Here is an 18,628-nt window from a genome sequence, read left to right as displayed (position 1 = left end):
TTTCCACTTTCAATACAATCAAATATTCTTTTAAAAAACTATAATCAAATACAACTCTATCTTCAACTCCAACTTTAAAATTTCAAATGAAGTGAAAAATATTTGGTTTTAATGGGCAAACACCTGCGAACAAACTGTTTTCTGTCAAAATGTATCCAAATGTTTTAAAGTATACATTATATATTAATTTGTAATACAAATCAAATTAAACTAGACATTCAACAAGAAATAATCCGACAATACAATCACTATATTACTAATCTCTGCCTAACAACCCCTGCATAACAATTCCTACATACCTAACCTCTTCATAGTAATCCTTATTGCTAATCTGAGCATAAGTTTTTTCTAAATCAAACAACTTTTTACTATTCAAAATCTATTGACCAGATTAATCTGAATTTGTATTTTATACCTATCAAAGAAAAAAGCGCTATTTTATATCCAAGCACGCCCAAATCAATCTATTGGAGCTCTTAAAAAGCAGAGCTAAACCCACACAAATGCTTAATCGAAAGCTATGTTGTCCTTAGTTGCTTGCTCTTCCGACTCAAAAGGATTACTCCCCCCTATTCTACGATTCACTCTTCCTATACTTGCTTGACCCGTTCAAGAAAAACAAAAGGGAGAGAATATAGAAGAACCTCAATGTCCGACCCAACTAATAAATTACCCATCTGATTAATTCAAATTCGTGCTGCAAAGAGCCCATTAAAAAAAAAAAAAACTCCCGACAAAAAAAAAAATCTATTTCCAAGTACCATTCTTCACTTTCTACATACTAAAGTACAAAACTACTACTATTACAATATGATTTCATCATTCTTTTTGTATTCTAGTCATCTCATCATGAAAAGAGATGCCTCAACAAGTTGCACAAGTAGAAGACGCTGGCACAGATTTATTATTTTGTGATTGAGAAATCCAAGCCAACCACCTCGTTACTGCTCCATTCCTTTGTCTTTCTCTTTCTCTTTCCCTCTCTTCTTCATTATTATTATTACTCCTAAACCTACTCATCCCTGTCATCTCCGACACGCTTCTCTCATTTATTACTCTTCTGCCACACTCAACAATCTCCCCCTTCCTTTTCCTCGACCCCGAATACCTACGGCTCTCACTTAATAATATCATCTCTGACCGCAAATACAACATATCACATGCCTCCACATCACTCCACCTATACTGGGCCCCACTTGCCGACGTGGCAGCCTCCTGCGGCTCATTTTCACCCGATATTATTATCCGGTGCTCCAGCCGCCTTTCCTCTGCCTCTTGCGCTGCCTCCTTTTTTTTGCTTAATAGCATTCCGTCTTTCCTTGTTAATAATGTGGAATTAGCGGGCCCTTCTCTATAACCTGTTAACGCTGGATGCTTTGTGCAGCGTGCTGCTGACATGGAATTAGCGGACTTGCATTTTTTCCTGTAAAAATTCCAACTGTCCAATGACATTCTCTTGTTCGAAAACGACCACGTTTGTTGTTCTTCCTGTTTTGGAGTTTCCACGATTATATGCAACGAAGAAGTACCTGTTCCTCTTTCGCCGGCAGAAGAGTGTCTTCCCGACGACGAATGAATCCGATTTTTTTCTTTGGCCGGGGATGATGGAACCGACGAAATGGAATTGGAATTTGATTTTCTTTCCAACTGGGGACCATTATTTTCATGTGAGATAAGAAGAATATCTTCAGGATGAACTTGGTAACGACAAAGTGGACAAGTAGAATGAGCATCAAGCCAAGTATCTACACACTCAACATGAAATGCGTGTTTGCATTTGGGTAATAACCGAAGAATCTCACTCGGTTCGAATTTGTTCAAGCAAACAGCGCATTCTAAAGCATCTGCTTTAGGCCCCCTAAGAGATCCGAATCGGAAAACTGGCAGAGACTCAATCACCGTCCTGTCAATGCCAGAGTTTTTCCTGAAACTCGATGACGGTACAAGTCCGGTAGTGGTGGTGGCAGTTCCGAAAGGACCTCGTTTACAGTGTTTTGCGTATAAAAGTAACAAAAATGTGATGGAGAAAATTGTTGTGAGAATGGCTACTACTATTGCTATGCTAGGTCGAAATGGCGATTCTCTGGGTGGCGGCGGTGGTGGTGGTGGGTCTGGTAATAATGGTGTAAATGGCGATGGAGTTTGAACAATTTGTGCAGAAGATGTAGTTATAGAAGTAATCAAGAAAGTGATCAAGAGAGAAGGCAAAAGAAAATGAACATTGATTTCAATGCTCATTTTTTTTTTTTTTTTTTTGCTCTGATGAGAAGAAAAGAAGTGTAATGATTGAAAAAGATTTCTTTTTTTTTATTATTTTTAAAGAATTGTTTGAATATATAGTGGGTTTAAGGAGATGGGGTTTAGTGAAAAATTAAAGAATGAAATTGGAAGGGAAAAATACAAGAAAGACAAGACAAAGAGGGATTAAAAGTAGGAGTATTGTTAACCCAAAAAAAAACTGGAAATGCAGAAATTGAGGGAAGGTGGGGAGACAAAGGTACATTAAAAGCACATTAAATTGTTTGTTTATAACTAAAGGAAGAAAAAACAAGAACAAGTAGGAGGAACTTTAGTAATCTTAATTAATGGGAAAGGAATGAAGAATAATTGGTTTGTTTGTGAATAAATTAATGTTAATCGCCACATGATTAGGCAATTAAACAGGTAGAAAGAAAGAGAGAAGAAAAAGGTTAAAGAAGAAGATGATGTTGATTGATGAACTAGCTAGGAGATTTCCCTAACATCACGATTATAAAAAGAATTTGAATTTGCTCATTACAGAGAGCAAAGCATTTGGACAATATTCACAATTACTAAATTCCAACCCCTATTATTGAAAAGTAATTGCTGTTATGAAATTTTAAATTCTACTGATGAAACTTCAAGATATTATCATGGTGTGTTTGAATAAATTAATGTTAATGGTCACATGATTAGGCAATTAAACAGATAGAAAGAGAAAAAAGGGTTGAAGAAGGAAGAGAAAAAAGAAGATGTTGATTGATAAATGAATATGATCACGGGAAAGCAGAGCCACAACTGAGAAACCGTAACTGAAGCACTGTGTAGTAACCAAATTTGTGACACATGGTTGGTTGGTGTCATCTAGTTATACTTTTTTTTTCTTTTCTTTTTATATAAAATAAAAAATAGAAAGATATTTAATCCTTTGATATTCTTTCGATTAATTTGAATTCGTGTCGTCAAAGATGTGGTTTAGTGAACACTGAAATGGGTACTAGATGGAGTACCACATAAGATCTCAAATTCAAATTTCAATAAAGAAAAAACAAACACTAGTTAGGAGATTTCTTCCGATCCGTCTTAGCCTTGGTGGACTACCTAATGTTTGTTACTGATAGGAGGTGACAGTATCCTGTGAAATTAAGTCAAGGCGAGTGCAAGCAGAGGCGGAGCTAGATTTGACGTTTATGGGTTCAGAATTTTAGTTTTTAAAAATACGGGGTTCTAAAGTACTATTTCTATATGTTCAATGAATTTTTTAATACAACTATGAGGTTTGAACCAAAGCTACTGGGTTCGATCGAACCAACACTCCATGAGCTAGCTCCGCCCCTGAGTGCAAGTTAGCTCGAACACCGCGATTATAAAAAGAAATTGAAATCGCTCTATATAAGCTCATTACGGAGAGCAAAGTGTTCGGGCAATATTCACAATAACTAAATTACAACCTTTGTTATTGAAAAATAGTTACTGCTATGAAATTTCAAGATATTATTTTCAGGACATAGCCATGAAGTTTGTACGTGTAATTTAAAATTCCGTGATAGAGACTATTTTTCAATTAAAAGGTGGAAAACTGATTAATGGGCTCTAATTCTATGTGCTTCCACCAATATGTTTTTTGTTTCAAGCTCAAATTATAGACCTTTACCTAAAGCTGGAAAGGAATTACTTCTACTTACGGTTTTGGTAGAATTTAGTATTCACATTAAAAATTCACTTAAAATATACTTCTTCCGGTCTAAAAAAAAATTGTCTTACTTTTCTTATTAGTTAATTTCAAAAAGATTGGTATATTTATATATTTAAAAATAATTTAACTTTATGAGATGATTTACAGTCACACAATATCTAAGGCTTGTTTGGTCAAACATTTCAAAAGTTTTCTTTTATTTCTTAACCTCTGTGTCAAGTCAAATTAAGACAATCTTTTCGGGACATAGGGAGTAAATAATTTATTCATAATGAATAAACTAATTTTTAAAAATTCAAAACAAATAATTATAGCTCTATTTTTTTACTGAAAAGGGTAAAAAAAATGCTCATAAACTACGCAAAATTGTATAAAAATGCCTTCCGTAATAGTTTGGTCCAAAAATGTCCTTAAACTATGCGAAATTGAACAAAGATACCCCTATTATTACTTAATTGGGTCAAAACTCCCATTCCTAATAATCATATCATTTATTTTCTTTTTAAACACATTTTTTAATGATAATATAGGTCATATATATAAGATCATAGTAACCTCATTACTAGTTTTGTTTAGATATCGACATAATTCTTTTCCTAATAAAATGAAATATTTTTATTTCTTAATCTTTTTGAAGTACGATTAGCATTTGGTGATATAATTCTTGGTTTTAAAGTTAAAATACAACAATCATAATGTCATAAAACATGAAAATTTATTACATGGCTTCAAAGCACAAAATATCTTTAAGATTTCGTCGATGGAGTTATTGTTGAGAATTTTTCGTTTTACTGTTAGATCCAAGGATTATATCACCAAATGCTTATCCTACTTCAATTCGAAAAATATTAAGAAATAAAAATATTTTCTATTTTATTAGGAAAAAGAATTTTATCGTTATCTAAATGAAAATTATTGATGTGGTTACTATGATCTTATATATTACTTATATTATCAGTTAAAAAAGTACATGGGGTCATTTTATTTTAATTGATAAAACGAGATTAAGAAGAAGAAAAATCATTTCCCACTTTTTATTAGTTAAAGGAATTTTAAAAGAAAAGAAACAACAATATAATCATTAAAAAATTGTGTTTAAAAAGAAAAGAATATTTTTGACCAAATTAAGTTAGGGGCACCAACGAGGGTTGTGGTGTAGTAGTTGATACTACTCCATTCTTAACCAAGAGGTCTCGAGTTCGAGCCCCCTTGGCTACGAAATCATCGTTATTAGAGAGTGCTTTGCCCCCCAATGTGGGACTACCCGACACGAATCGAATTTAGTCGGGCCCCAATGCGGATACCGGACACCGGGTGTGGAAAACAAACAAAAAAACAATAGGGGCATTTTTTGTTCAATTTGCATAGTTTAAGAGTTTTTCTAGACTAAACTACTAACAGAGGACATATTTGTTCAATTTCGTATAATTTAAGAATATTTTTGAATCTTTCCCCATTTTTTTAAAAGGAAATGGATTTCAATTGTATCACCTTATCTCTCACGTGGTAAATAATACTCATATGTGTTGAAATTATTGTACAGAGGAGGACGTACCTTTTGATGAACAGCCGTGTTCTACTATAGTGAGTAGTACAGGAACTAACTAGAGACCCCAACTAACTACAATAAATTCAATTTGAGGCTAAGCTTTTTATAGCCAAAATGTTCACTGTGTATAGGCCCCAATTCAAAAGGTAACCATTACTGAATAATCACAGTAAAAGAACTAGAAGTCTAAGTGTCCACAGGCCACAGCTATATTGCTCGGATTCTTCAAAATTTTACCGCATCCGTGATGAATTCTGCAAAAAATACTTTACCTTTGGAGTATCCGATATGCAACCGTCAAAATTTTTGAAGAGTCCGAACAACATAGGTCATAAGTACATATAAAGTTGAACACGTGTCATCCTGTCCGTACACCAACTTTGTGATTACAGTACTACTTACATTGCCTTTTGTGCAATATGGTGATGCAGATTTCGTACACTACTTGTTGGATTCTAAAATAAAGTCACACTCCCTCTGTTTCAATTTGAGAGTCTACGAGGTGATTTTTTGATCACATTTTTCTTAAATTTTATCTAAATTATTTGATTTATAAATTATCATGACTTATATAGTACTTTTTATGTAGTTTCTAAATATATAAATTTTATTTTTACAAACTTAAAAAATCTATATCAAAATTTGTAGTCAAAGTTATAAAGTTTGGCCCTCGTATTCCGAAAAGGTTCACATAAATTGAAACGGAGGAAGTATATAAAAGTGGTATGAAATATGAACTGCTTTGTGTGAAAATTTGGGGATTTTTGAATTTGAAATTTGAAGTTGTATCAGCAATTAGCAAAACTAATTAGAAATATTTGAAGTACACGTGTTTCAGAATTCAGAAGCAATGTTATGCTTATAGCTAGGCATGTTCGCGGTTTGCTTAAAAATCGATTCAAGCCAAAAATTGAATCAAATCGATTAAATAAATCGATATTCATTTGGGTTGGGTTTGGTTTGGTTTGGTTTGATTTTAAATTTTAAAAAACCGATAATATTTGGTTTAGTTTTGGTTTTACTAAAAGCAAACCGAACCGACAAATTTTATACATAATTTTTGTAATTATATATATATGTATAATATATTAATATTTATAAATACTTTTAAATAATTTATATACTTTTTAAGCAAAATTTTATTTATCTCTAATAGCCTAATGATCTTTATATCTTAATCCCATTTTTTTAATAAAAAGAATCCACGAATTTATTTATTCAAAGAAATAACTATGAGATTTACCTAAATTTATATTTTATGTTTCATATAAACTTTATCCACTTAATTAAAATCATAAATGCTAAGATATTTTCTCCATAATGCAAGAAAACTATAGCTACCACAATAAAAGGGTAATAACGAATTATAAGTTGGAAAAAGATAGAAAATTCTCTCTTAATTGTAAGAAAATCATGAAAAAGAGAAATACCGTTAGTTTTTAAAAAGATGGGAAAACCGACTCAGCCAAACAGATGGATATGCATTATATTTGGTTTGGTTTGGTTTTAATAATTTTAAAAACCGGCTAGATTGGTTTGGTTTTGGTTTTAGCCCAAAACCGACCCAAACCGACCCATGAACACCCCTAGTTATATAGCCTAATACTCCCTCCGTCTCATAATAAGTGTCATCATAACCAAAAGATTTTGTCCCATAATAAGTGTCACGTTAGAAAATCAATACATACATTTGCTAATTTTTTCAATTCTAACCCTTAGACAAAAAGTGACAAGTTAAAGTAACATCTAAATGATGATTGGAGAAGCTAAAAAGTAACTTGGTATTGTTGGATTTTTCAATGCCAAAAGGTTTTATCACTTGTGCATGTTCTAATCAAGAGCAAAAAATAATTTATTTTTATTATATAGGAATAATTTCGTAAACTTCACATTGCATTATGATTTTTTAATATGTATTTTTTTGATAAGGTGACACTTATTATGAGGTGAGTAAAGTAATACGAGAATGCTAAGGAAATTTGATCACAAATGAGAAAGGCCCACGTTTATAGTACAATCTACATTACATTTTGTATAACTTAAGATAACTTAAGTCTTTGCAGTGTTCGTACACCTTCAGCCCCGCTTATATTTTTTCTTCCAAAATATTTTCTCACGACTTTCGGGCAGGCAGTTACTTCAATAAAGACTTTAAGCGGAAAGGGCTAGTGAAAACCTTTTTTTAATCGATGCTAGGCCCCTAATTTTTTTCATTCGGTGTTTGATATCTGTATTGAATTTTCTGATTAATTTGATTTCAAGACACGCAAAGCCACTTAAAGAGGTGAAGCGTTTTGTAACAAGATTTTATTCTTAGGCTCGAACCTAAGATCTCGAATTAAGGTAGGATGAGACCTAATTTTAACTTATAATAGATTTATAGGTTATTGTTTCCGTTAAAGAATATTAAGAAAAAAAAATAAAGTCTCCCGTTAAAGTTGGCTTTAGGTCACGAATCTTATTGAGCCTCCCATGAACAAGTACAAGATTGGAGGAATTTACTAGAATTGAGAGTTCGGACCAGACACAATGTTCGAATCAAAATGTTATGATCAAGAATCCAAGATAGTTGTAATTAGCAAGTGGAGCTGAGTGGTGGTTAAGGGTCATTAGAAATTAGCTAAATCCGTTAGAAGTTGTTAGCCTAGTCACATGTTGTTCACGTGACAGTTCAGGAAGTTAGTTAAATAACAACTTTTCCCTCCCTTTTCAAGTAGTTGAATTGTATATAGAGAGGATCAATTGGCAATTGTAAGCCACCTTTTGAATAGTTAATCAAAATCAGAATTCTTTTTTGTACAGTTATATTTTCCTCTTCTCAAAGTATTTGTTCAGGAGCTAAATTGCTTAGTTCCTTAGGATATTTCTTCCTTTTTTCCTTTCTTAATCTATGGGATTGTAACATTGGTATCTGAGCAGTCCCTTCTCGGACCTATGAAAAGACTCCATGGGAGAGCCTAACACAAGGATTCATGAGCTACGAAGAGATGTTGATAATCTTCTAGGGTCATTGGAAGGAGTTACTGATTCTGTAGAGGAATTACGATGGATAGTTGATGAGAAAGTGGCACAAGCAGTCGATGAGATAAAGAGATTAATCGTGGCTGGCATGGGAAATGGGCAACCCGAAGTTCAAATTCCAATGGCTAATGGAGTGAGGCGTGAAAAAAAAAAAAGAAATAATAGGAAGAAATGACGAATACCAGTTGCCAACTCATGCATATCAAGTCGAATTTCCCAAATTTGATGGGACTGGATTGAGAGATTAGGTTTACAAATGTAAGCAATTTTTTGATGTGGATGAAACCCCAAAAACTGCAAGGGTGAAACTGACATCATGTAAGTTAGAGGGTAAAGCATTACAATGGCATCAGGTTTTCATGAAGAGCAGGATCACTCGAGAATGGCCAAGCTGGGGTGAATATGTGAGTAGCCTCTATGCAAGATTTGGGACTGAACTCTATGATGACCCTATGGGTGATCTCAAGGATCTGCATCAAGTATCCTCTGTCCAAGATTATGTTGATTAGTTTGACGAACTACTTACTAGAGTGGAATTATCAGAAGAATATGTGGTCAGTTGCTTTCTTAGGGGATTAAAAAAGGAAATTGGTCTAACAGTTAAAATGCTTAGCCCTAGAACTTCGTAGAAAACCATTAACCTTGCTAAAATCCAAGAACAAATCTTAAATCTCAACCAACCATTCACAAATTATATCCCTTCTTTCTCCAGACCTAGTGGGAGGTATTCTACCTACTCACAACCTTCTACTTCTCCTTACCCAAGCCACCAATACTCACAACCCCCAACCCATTCTTATTCAAACCACCAATACAATCTAAAGAATCTAAGAAATTCCCATCCACCTAACCAGCAACCCAAAACTTCCCATAAAACCAAATACCTCAGTCCTACTGAAATGGAAGAAAAAAGGGACAAGGGCTTGTGTTTTAACTGTGATGAGAAGTTTGGTCCAAACCATATGTGTAAGAACAAAAGACAGTTATTTGCAATAGAAGTAGAGGAAAGTGAAATCCAAGAGGAAGTGTCAGAGGATGTTATGTTAGATACTGGAGAAATGTTGTCAATGATCACTCAAGGATTGGAAACTGACCAGGATGGTTCTATCATGCCTTATGTCTCAATGCATGCTATGAATGGGACCCATGATTTCAGGTGTATGAGGGTCACTGTATCTGTAAAAGGGAAGGCGGTATAGGTGTTAATTGATACTGGCAGTACTCATAACTGCTTGGATATTGATGCAGCCAAGAAGTTAGATTGTAACTTGACTGCTATAGCACCTTTTTCTATTTCAGTAGCTGATAGAAGTAAGTTGAAAAGTAACCATGTGTGCAAGGATTTAACTGGAAAATGCAAGGAGTTATCTTTCACTCAGAGATGTTGATTCTACCTATAGGTGGGTGCAGTATGGTCCTTGGTATACAATGGTTGATCACCTTGGGAGATATCATGTGGAACTTTAGAAAGTTGAAAATGGAGTTTAGCATATGGGGACAGAAGGTGTCACTAAGGGGCATACAACCTCCTGAAGTAAAAATGATTCAACATGGCAAAATGGAGAAACTGTTAGCTAAACCTGCAGAATTATGCATGATTTCAGTTGGAGTGTTTACTGAATCATCTATAGAGCCTACTACAAGCTTGTTTTCCCTAGATGGATTTCAGGAAGACTCAGAGGAAAATGAGGAGTTACAACAGGTGTTAAGCAGATATGATGATCTATTCATGACCCCTGAAGGGCTGCCACCTTCCAGAGAACATGACCATAGAATCATTTTGAAAGAAGGGACCTCCCCTGTAAATATAAGACCCTATAGATACCCAATAATGCAGAAAAATGAGATAGAAAAAATGGTGAATGAACTGTTAGAAACTGGAGTTGTTAGAAACAGTACGAGCCTATATTCTTCTCCTATTGTGATAGTTAAGAAGAAAGATGGATTATGGAGAATGTGTGTGGATTATAGGGAACTTAACAAGTGTACTGTGAAGGATAAGTTCCCCATACCTGTTCCTCGGAACTGTTGGATGAGTTATATGGAGCACAATATTTCTCTAATCTTGACTTAAGGTCTGGCTATCATCAAATAAGAATGTGTGAGGATGACATTTCCAAAACTGCATTTAGGACTCATCATGGCCACTATGAGTTCCTCGTAATGCCTTTTGGGTTGACAAATGCCCCCATCAACCTTCCAAAGCCTAATGAATCAGATTTTCAACCCATACTTGAGAAAATTTGTCCTTGTTTTCTTTGATGACATTCTTGTCTATAGTGCCAATTGGAAGGATCATTTACAGCATTTGGAGACAGTTTTTAGGGTGCTCAGATCCAAGGTGTTGTTTTTCAAAAATAGCAAATGTGACTTTGGGGTCACTCAGGTTGATTACTTAGGTTATGTCATATCAGCTAAGGGTGTAGCTATGGATAATCAGAAGGTTGCAGCAGTAATTAATTGGCCTCAGCCCAAAACCCTTAAAGCTCTAAGGGGTTTTTTGGGTCTAACTGGATACTATAGAAGGTTCATAAAGGGTTATGGAATCATTGCTAGACCTCTTACTGATTTGCTAAAAAAAGGCCAATTCAGTTGGTGTGATGCAGCTCCTACTGCATTTGTGGAACTGAAGGCTGCATTAACCTCAGCTCCTGTATTAGCCCTGCCAGACTTCAAGAAGGATTTTATAGTGGAGACAAATGCATCAGGGGGTGGTATTAGGGCTGTCTTGGCTCAGGACAATAGAGTCATTGCCTTTTTTAGTAAGCGTTTATCAGCTAAAAATAGAGTTCTATCTGTCTATGAAAGGGAATTGCTTGCCTTAGTATCTGCAGTCCAGAAATGGAGGCCCTATCTGTTGGGCAGACCCTTTGTGATCAAGACTGATCACTACAGTCTTAAGTTCTTATTAGAGCAGAGAATCGCCACCCCCAGCCAACAAAAGTGGCTGGTTAAGTTGTTTGGCTATGATTACAATATAGTCTATAAGAAAGGAAAGGATAACACAGTTGCAGATACTTTGTCTAAAAGAGAGGGTGATATCCAATTTTGCAGCATCTTAGGCCTTCAATCCAATTTGCTTGAGGAAGTCAAACTGACTTAGTCTTGGGATCCTTCATTGCAGAAGCTACTGCTAGATATTCAAGCTGGTACTAACACCAAACCCCATTATAAATTCCATTCTAGAATTTTGAGCAGGAAAGGGAAGTTATTGGTGGGATTCGATATTGCAGTAAGGAGGAAATTACTTGCCTTCTATCATGAAAGTTCATTTGGTGGTCATTCAGGTATCACTGCTACTTGGCAGAGGTTGAAGCAAGAGTTTATTGGAAGGGCATGAAACAGGTTGTCTATCAGTTTGTTAGAGACTGTGATGTGCGATAGAAATGTAAGGGTGAGAATGTTGCTAGCCCTGGCCTACTTCAGCCCCTCCTATTCCTGAAAAAGTTGGACAAAACATTTCTATGGATTTCATAGAAGGTTTGCCAAAGGTTTCTGGCAAAGAAGTCATTTTTGTTGTTGTTGACAGACTCAGCAAAGCTGCACATTTTATGGCTTTGAAACACCTTTATTCAGCCTTGGATGTTGCTCAACTCTTCATGGATAATGTGTTCAAGTTACATGGTTTGTCAAAGACCATTGTATCAGATAGAGATGTGGTTTTTACCAGCAGATTTTGGCAGGACTATTCAAACTGCAGAAGGTCTCTCTCTCTCTTAACTTCTACAACTTATCATCCCCAAAACCGATGGTCAAACTGAAGTTGTTAATAAGTGTCTTGAGTGTTACTTGAGGTGCATGACTTCTGAGAAGCCTAAGGAGTAGCCTAAGTGGTTGTCCTTGGCAGAATGGTGGTAGAACACCACTTACCATTCCTCTACTCTTTTGACCCCTTATGAGGTTGTTTATGGACAAAAACCACCTCCCTTGTTGCCCTATATGGCCTTTGATTCTCAATTGGATCTAGTGGATAGGAGCCTTCAAGCTAGGGAAGCTACTTTGAGATCCTTGAAGTTTCATCTGGAAAGGGCTCAAGCCAGGATGAAATCACAAGCTGACAGGAACAAGACTGACAGATCTTACAACATAGGTGATTTGGTTTATGTGAAGTTACAGCCCTACAGACAATTGTCCCTCAAGCACCATTCTTTCCAGAAATTGGCTGCTAAATTCTATGGGCCATTTGGGATCATTGCAAAGGTTGGTCAGGTGGCATATACATTGGCCTTACCTCCTCATACTCGTATTAACCCTACATTCCATATCTCTCAGCTTAAGAGGAAAATTGGCACTCATGTTGCTTCTGTTCATTTGCCTGTGGCTCACTCTGAAGTTGGTTGTATACTTTCTGAACCTGAAGCTATCTTAGACAAGCGTATGGCTCCAAAAAATGGCAGGGCCATTACAGAATTTTTAGTCGAATGGTTCCATTCTGCTGCTGAGGACAGTAGTTGGGAAGATCTGCAGGATTTTCAGACAAGATTTCCTTATTTCAATCCTTGAGGACAAGGATTATTTGAAGCGGGGAGTATTGTTATGATCTAGAATTCAAGACAGCTATAATTAGAAAGTGGAGTTGAGTGGTGGTTAAGGGTCATTAGAAATTAGCTAAACCAGTTAGAAGTTGTTAGCCTAGTCACATGTTGTTCACGTGACAGTTCAGGAAGTTAGTTAAATAACAATTTTTCCCTCCCTTTTCAAGTAGTTGAATTGTATATCGAGGGGATCAATTGGCAATTGTAAACCACCTTTTGAATAGTTAATCAAAATCAGAATTCTTCTTTTGTGCAGTTATATTTTCCTCTTCTCAAAGTATCTGTTCAGGAGCTAAATTGCTTAGTTCCTTAGTGTCACGCCCCGAACCATGGCCTGGACGTAACACGGCACTCGGTGCCTGACTGCATGTGACCGAGCGAACCACATGACTTGCTGAACTAACATGATTGCATATCATAAGCGGAATATGACGTGAATGCATGATGAGCCTTTGTAAAACGTAATAAGTCATAATACATAATAAAGTACTTGTTTAAACATGAGTGTGCCAAAATGGCTATACGACTCCAAATGTCTAACATGACATAACTGACTTGTCTAGTCTATGAAACCTCTATCATGAGTCTGACTGAAAAACATACTTACTGGGACAAGGCCCCCAGCATACCTTTAGGTGCATAATTAATCATAAAACAAAAGTTGACTAAACCCCGAATGAGATGGGGCTCACCAATAAGCTGATACGAATGTTGTCCTACTGAGCAGATGTGTCGTCCTGTATATAAATACCCGCATCGTGAAATGCAGGCCCCCGGGCAATAAAAAGGGGACGTCAGCACATTGAATGTACTGGTATGTAAAGCAACCGGAAGAACAACATGGGACATGGAATAACATAGTAAGAAATGAAACTGAAAACTTGGACATGAACATGAGCATGAGCATGAGTACAAAATCATGAAATTTAAAACTGAAACTGAGTACTGGAAGCATGAGATAGTCTGTAGTAATCTGTAATAATCTGTAATAATCTGTAATAATCTGTAATACCGACATAAACCACCACGGGGAGGAGCGTGGAGTCTGATCTCTGCCCGATCAGCTAAGCCATCTCGTACCTTGCCGGGGCACGAGACATAAACATAACATGAATGGATCCAAATCCCTCAATGGGGAACATATAAAGGAATCGTCCTACTGGGCGGAGCGATTCTTATCCTATGTTGGCATACGTAGTTTCAGGCTATCTGAGCCTTCTCGGTATTATTACAACTCCCGAACATGAAAATAATATAGTTGGCTAAGAAGCCCATGACTTTCGTGAATTAACTTGTACTTGTCTTGAAATCATGATTTCACGAAAGGACTTGTAAACATATTTTCATGAAATAACTTGTAAACTTGATCATGAGAAATACCATAATGCATAATCATACGTTTGTAGCTGACTTGAAAACATGCTTGTAATTTGTAAAATAACATTTTACAATTTCATATAAACATCATGAGAACACATGAGGAAGAATTCATGATTCATGGATTAAGCTAGGATTCCTAATGTCCGAAATGGAGGTTTAGGAACACAATAACGAACATATATACGGAATTCATGTACATACATACATACATAATTACGGGCTACCAATACATTGGGTTTAATGCCCTAGGAGTTGAACTTCATAGAATTTACTAAACGGATCATGGGGAAGAACATAGAAGTTCCCACATGTTGATGGAAGTTCTACATACCTTAACCTTCCGCTTTTGAGCGTATCACAATGTCCTTCACCCCCTTCAACTTCAATCTATAGCATACAAGTCATAGGGATTCTATATTAGCAACAATATCCATGTTTTGTTCATCTAAGCATTTTATCAAACACTTAGTGGGCATGAAGCTCTATAACCCCCATTAATGGTGTTTTCTTCACCAAATCCCCATTCTTTTACTTCTAACAATTTCTACAATCTCAATTAGGTGTAATTAACATCATTCTTCACCACCCATATGAATACAACAATCCAACAATTCTAGCATAGTCCATATAATTCTCTTCAACAAACTCAATTATTATACTCCCAAGAATTCATCAATTCATAACTATAAATGATTGGGGAGTAGAAATATTACCTCTTGGGTAGTCACCACGAAATCAACACCCCCAAGTCCGATCTTGGGCTTAAAATGACGACATCGACTTGTACTACACTTTTTCCTTCACGAGCTTTGGGATTCGGGGCCTTAAACTTGGTTGATTCTCTACTTTCTCTCTCTAGTTTCCCTTCTCTCTCACTTCCTCTCTCTAAAATCTGAGTTTTGGAGGAAAAATGGGCTGTTAGGGTAATATTTTCTTTATATACCAAGGGGAAAATGGGTTGACCCAACTTGAAAACGGGTTGGGACCTTGCTGTCTTAAAACGTCCATATCTCCTTATCCCGACGTCTCCTGTGAACCCACAACCTATGGTTGGAAAGGTTTTTCAATTATCTACAACTTTCGTTCTTTGAGTTTTCCCAAATTCCCAAGTTATGATAGGGTTATGGCCTCCCGAAGCCAGGTGACCCGAAACGTATATACAGACCAAGATATGGTCACTGTTACGGTCCCGTAACACGAGATACGGACCGTAACTTGGTACCGTAACTTGGTGAAAATTTCCAGTGAGGTTCTGGAAATTTTCGGGACGTTACGGTCCACTGTTACGGACCGTAACACGAAATACGGCCCGTAACGTCACCGTTACCCTGGCAGAATTTTCAGCGAACAGGCTTCAGTAAAATGGGCATACCTCTTTGCACAGATGTCCGTTTGACCCCCGTAAGATACCTTTGGAAAGCTATTTCAAAGGGCTACAACTTTCATCAAGGAAGTTTTCTAAAATTCATAACGGATTTTCATGAAATTTTACTGGAAGGCAGACGTATCAAAAACTTAGCCGATTCTATAGGATTTCAAGTGCCTTACTATTAGCCATATTGAGACGATCATATCGCCTTGCTCCGATCTCTGATTGGCTTGATCCTTATATCGTTAGAAAGGTATTTCTACATACTACAACCTCATTGGGGTTACTTTCCCAAATTCAACACCGATCAAGGAGTTATCGCTGCCCGAAATAGGCCTATCAACCATTTTCGCAAAACGTTCAAACCTTCCATGTTTCCACTAGAACTCTAATGGTATGAGCTTAAACTCAGTCCCAAAATGCGGGGTGTTACAATATCTCCCCCTTGGGATCATTCGTCCTCGAATGATGGGTCATGGTTAAGAATATGGCTAGACATGGCTTGATTACATGAACGTGAAGGAAACATGTCATGAAGCATGGAGACTGAACTAACATGACATGGTTACATGGAAACGTGAATACTGAGACATGAACATGGGCACTGGATAGCTGACATGCGCGTGGAACATGAGACATAGCATGACTTGGGGCATGAAAACTGACATGACATAGTTTCTTGAAAACATCAGTGCCCAAGCATGAGACATGAATAGCGAATACATGAACTCGAACGTGAAACGTGAGGCAGGAATACATAAGGGACATTATAACTCTTCTCCAAAATGTCATTAAGCCATCATTATGTCGATACTCGTAATCCTTGCCCGACACACAACATATACCTTTCTTTCCTTAACAACTTTCGTCTCCTACCTCAAATGTCTTTGAAATCTCATTTAGAATCATTAAATATTACTCCTTACTCATCAACATGTCGTATACGTCATACCCTTCATGGGTCTATTCGCGGTATGCTAACGGAGAAATTTCCTAGGTGTAACATTCTCCCTCCTCTGTTGGAACATACGTCCTCAAATGATAACATTCGAGATTCTACAAAAATTTCGCCAGAGTTTCCCCTGTAATATGGCACTACCAACCTGTCACAACAGCCCATAATATCATTGCCTCACAGGGATGCATCACAATAGCACTATACATTGGCCACACACGACCAAAAGCATGAAAAGAAAGCTTACATACCTCAAAATCTTGGTGCTTCATCATAAATCTCTTCTGTCTCACATTTGTGTAAAATTTCTGGAAATTCTGCGTCATTTTCAAACGCTTCTGTATCAACTTGACTTTCTCCATAGCTTGATAAACCAAACCTGGTCCTAGCAACTCTGCTTCACCAATTGCTAACCAACCAATTGGTGATCTACACCTTCGCCCATACAGAGCTTCAAATGGAGCCATCCCAATACTAGCATGGTAGTTATTTTTGCAAGTAAACTCAATAAGAGGCAGGTGGTCATCCCAATTACCATCGAAATCAAGGACACATGGTTACTGAACTAAATGAATACATGACTACTAAACTGCTGAGATACTAAATGGAATGTTTATTGAACTGACTGAATACTGAGCTAACTGAATACTGGATTAGCTGAATACTGAGCTGGCATGAATACGTGAGTACTGGACTGATACCTGAGTACTAACCTGACATAAATATCTGAGTATTGAACTAACATGAATATCATAACATGGGATCTGAATAGTGTATATGTCTGAACATTTGTCTGAGGATGAAAAGTTGTGCTAAGGTTCACCTTCGTACCCAAATCCTTTCTGAAAGGATTTTCAGAAGTTCGCTGTGACTGAGCACCAAAATCTGAAATAATGGACACTAGGGTCCCATACAATCCGGAAATTTCATTAACATATGACTTGGCATAATCTTCTTGTTCAATCTGTGGTCTTAACTGGCAAGAAGTGCGCTGACTTCGTAAGTCTGTCCACAATCACCGAAATTAAATCATACCTCCTAGCTGAATGAGGTGGACCTGATACAAAGCCCATATTGATCATTTCCCATTTCCATACAGGAATATCAGCATTCTGAGCCAAGCCACCAGGCCTCTGGTGTTCGGCTTTCACCTGTTGACAATTCGGGCACTTAGCTACAAAATCTGCCACATCCTTCTTCATATCGTTCCACCAGTAAATATCCTTAATATCATGATACACCTTAGTGGAACCTGGGTAAATGGAATACCTAGAGTTGTGAGCTTCTAACATGATTCGCTCTCTAAGCCCATCAACATCTGGAACGCATAATCTGCCTCGATATCTCAAGGTACCATTATCTCCCTCCTGTTCAAAAGCTAAGACTTTCTATTCGTGAATCCCCTCTTTCATCTGCAGCAAGTAGGAATCACCAAACTGCTTCTCTCTAACTTAAATGACCAAGCAGGAATGCCATGTTCTGGGCAATAACTCCACCCACTTCGGAGTCTGAAAGTCGAATTCCTAGCTTGGAGAAGTAGTGAAATTCTTTCACCTTAGTTCTCTTGTCTGCCTAAATCATGAGTTGTACTTCCCATACTTGATTTTTTTTTTTTTTTTTGAGATATTTCCTAAAATACTCATAGTACTGTTGTGTGCTAAGTCTTTCACTAGAACCTTAAAGATTAGAGTCTTGTGCAATGGCACTACCCTTTTGACATATAATTGGGCATGATCTTATAGCTTTTCTGTGATCGCCTAATCGATAGTGATTGAACTTGACACGATTCGTTCGACGATCATTCTACTCACTTCGGGTTTCCTCTAAGATGAGGCATATTCCTCATGGAGACTATCTCATTATGCCAACTTAACTGAACTGA

At 36.7% G+C, this 18,628-nt stretch overlaps 1 protein-coding gene across 1 annotated transcript; it reads right to left on the bottom strand.

Annotated features, from left to right (window-relative positions):
* Positions 1-381: 381 nt before the first annotated feature.
* Positions 382-2,890, bottom strand: LOC132603098 (RING-H2 finger protein ATL43). The gene has a single exon (XM_060315990.1). It carries the CDS (start codon positions 2,236-2,238, stop codon positions 865-867), a length of 1,374 nt encoding a protein of 457 aa, XP_060171973.1. The 5' UTR covers positions 2,239-2,890; the 3' UTR covers positions 382-864.
* Between the last annotated feature and the right edge of the window lie 15,738 nt (positions 2,891-18,628).

Source organism: Lycium barbarum, chromosome 7, assembly GCF_019175385.1.
Source record: "Lycium barbarum isolate Lr01 chromosome 7, ASM1917538v2, whole genome shotgun sequence".
NCBI classification, from domain to species: Eukaryota; Viridiplantae; Streptophyta; class Magnoliopsida; order Solanales; family Solanaceae; genus Lycium; species Lycium barbarum.
The sequence above is the reverse complement of the archived record's forward strand: the minus strand, read 5'-3'. Positions and strand labels throughout refer to the sequence as shown.

Coding starts and splice junctions, on each gene's coding strand:
- LOC132603098 (XM_060315990.1), bottom strand. CDS start 2,238: ATGAGCATTGAAATCAATGTTCATTTTCTTTTGCCTTCTCTCTTGATC.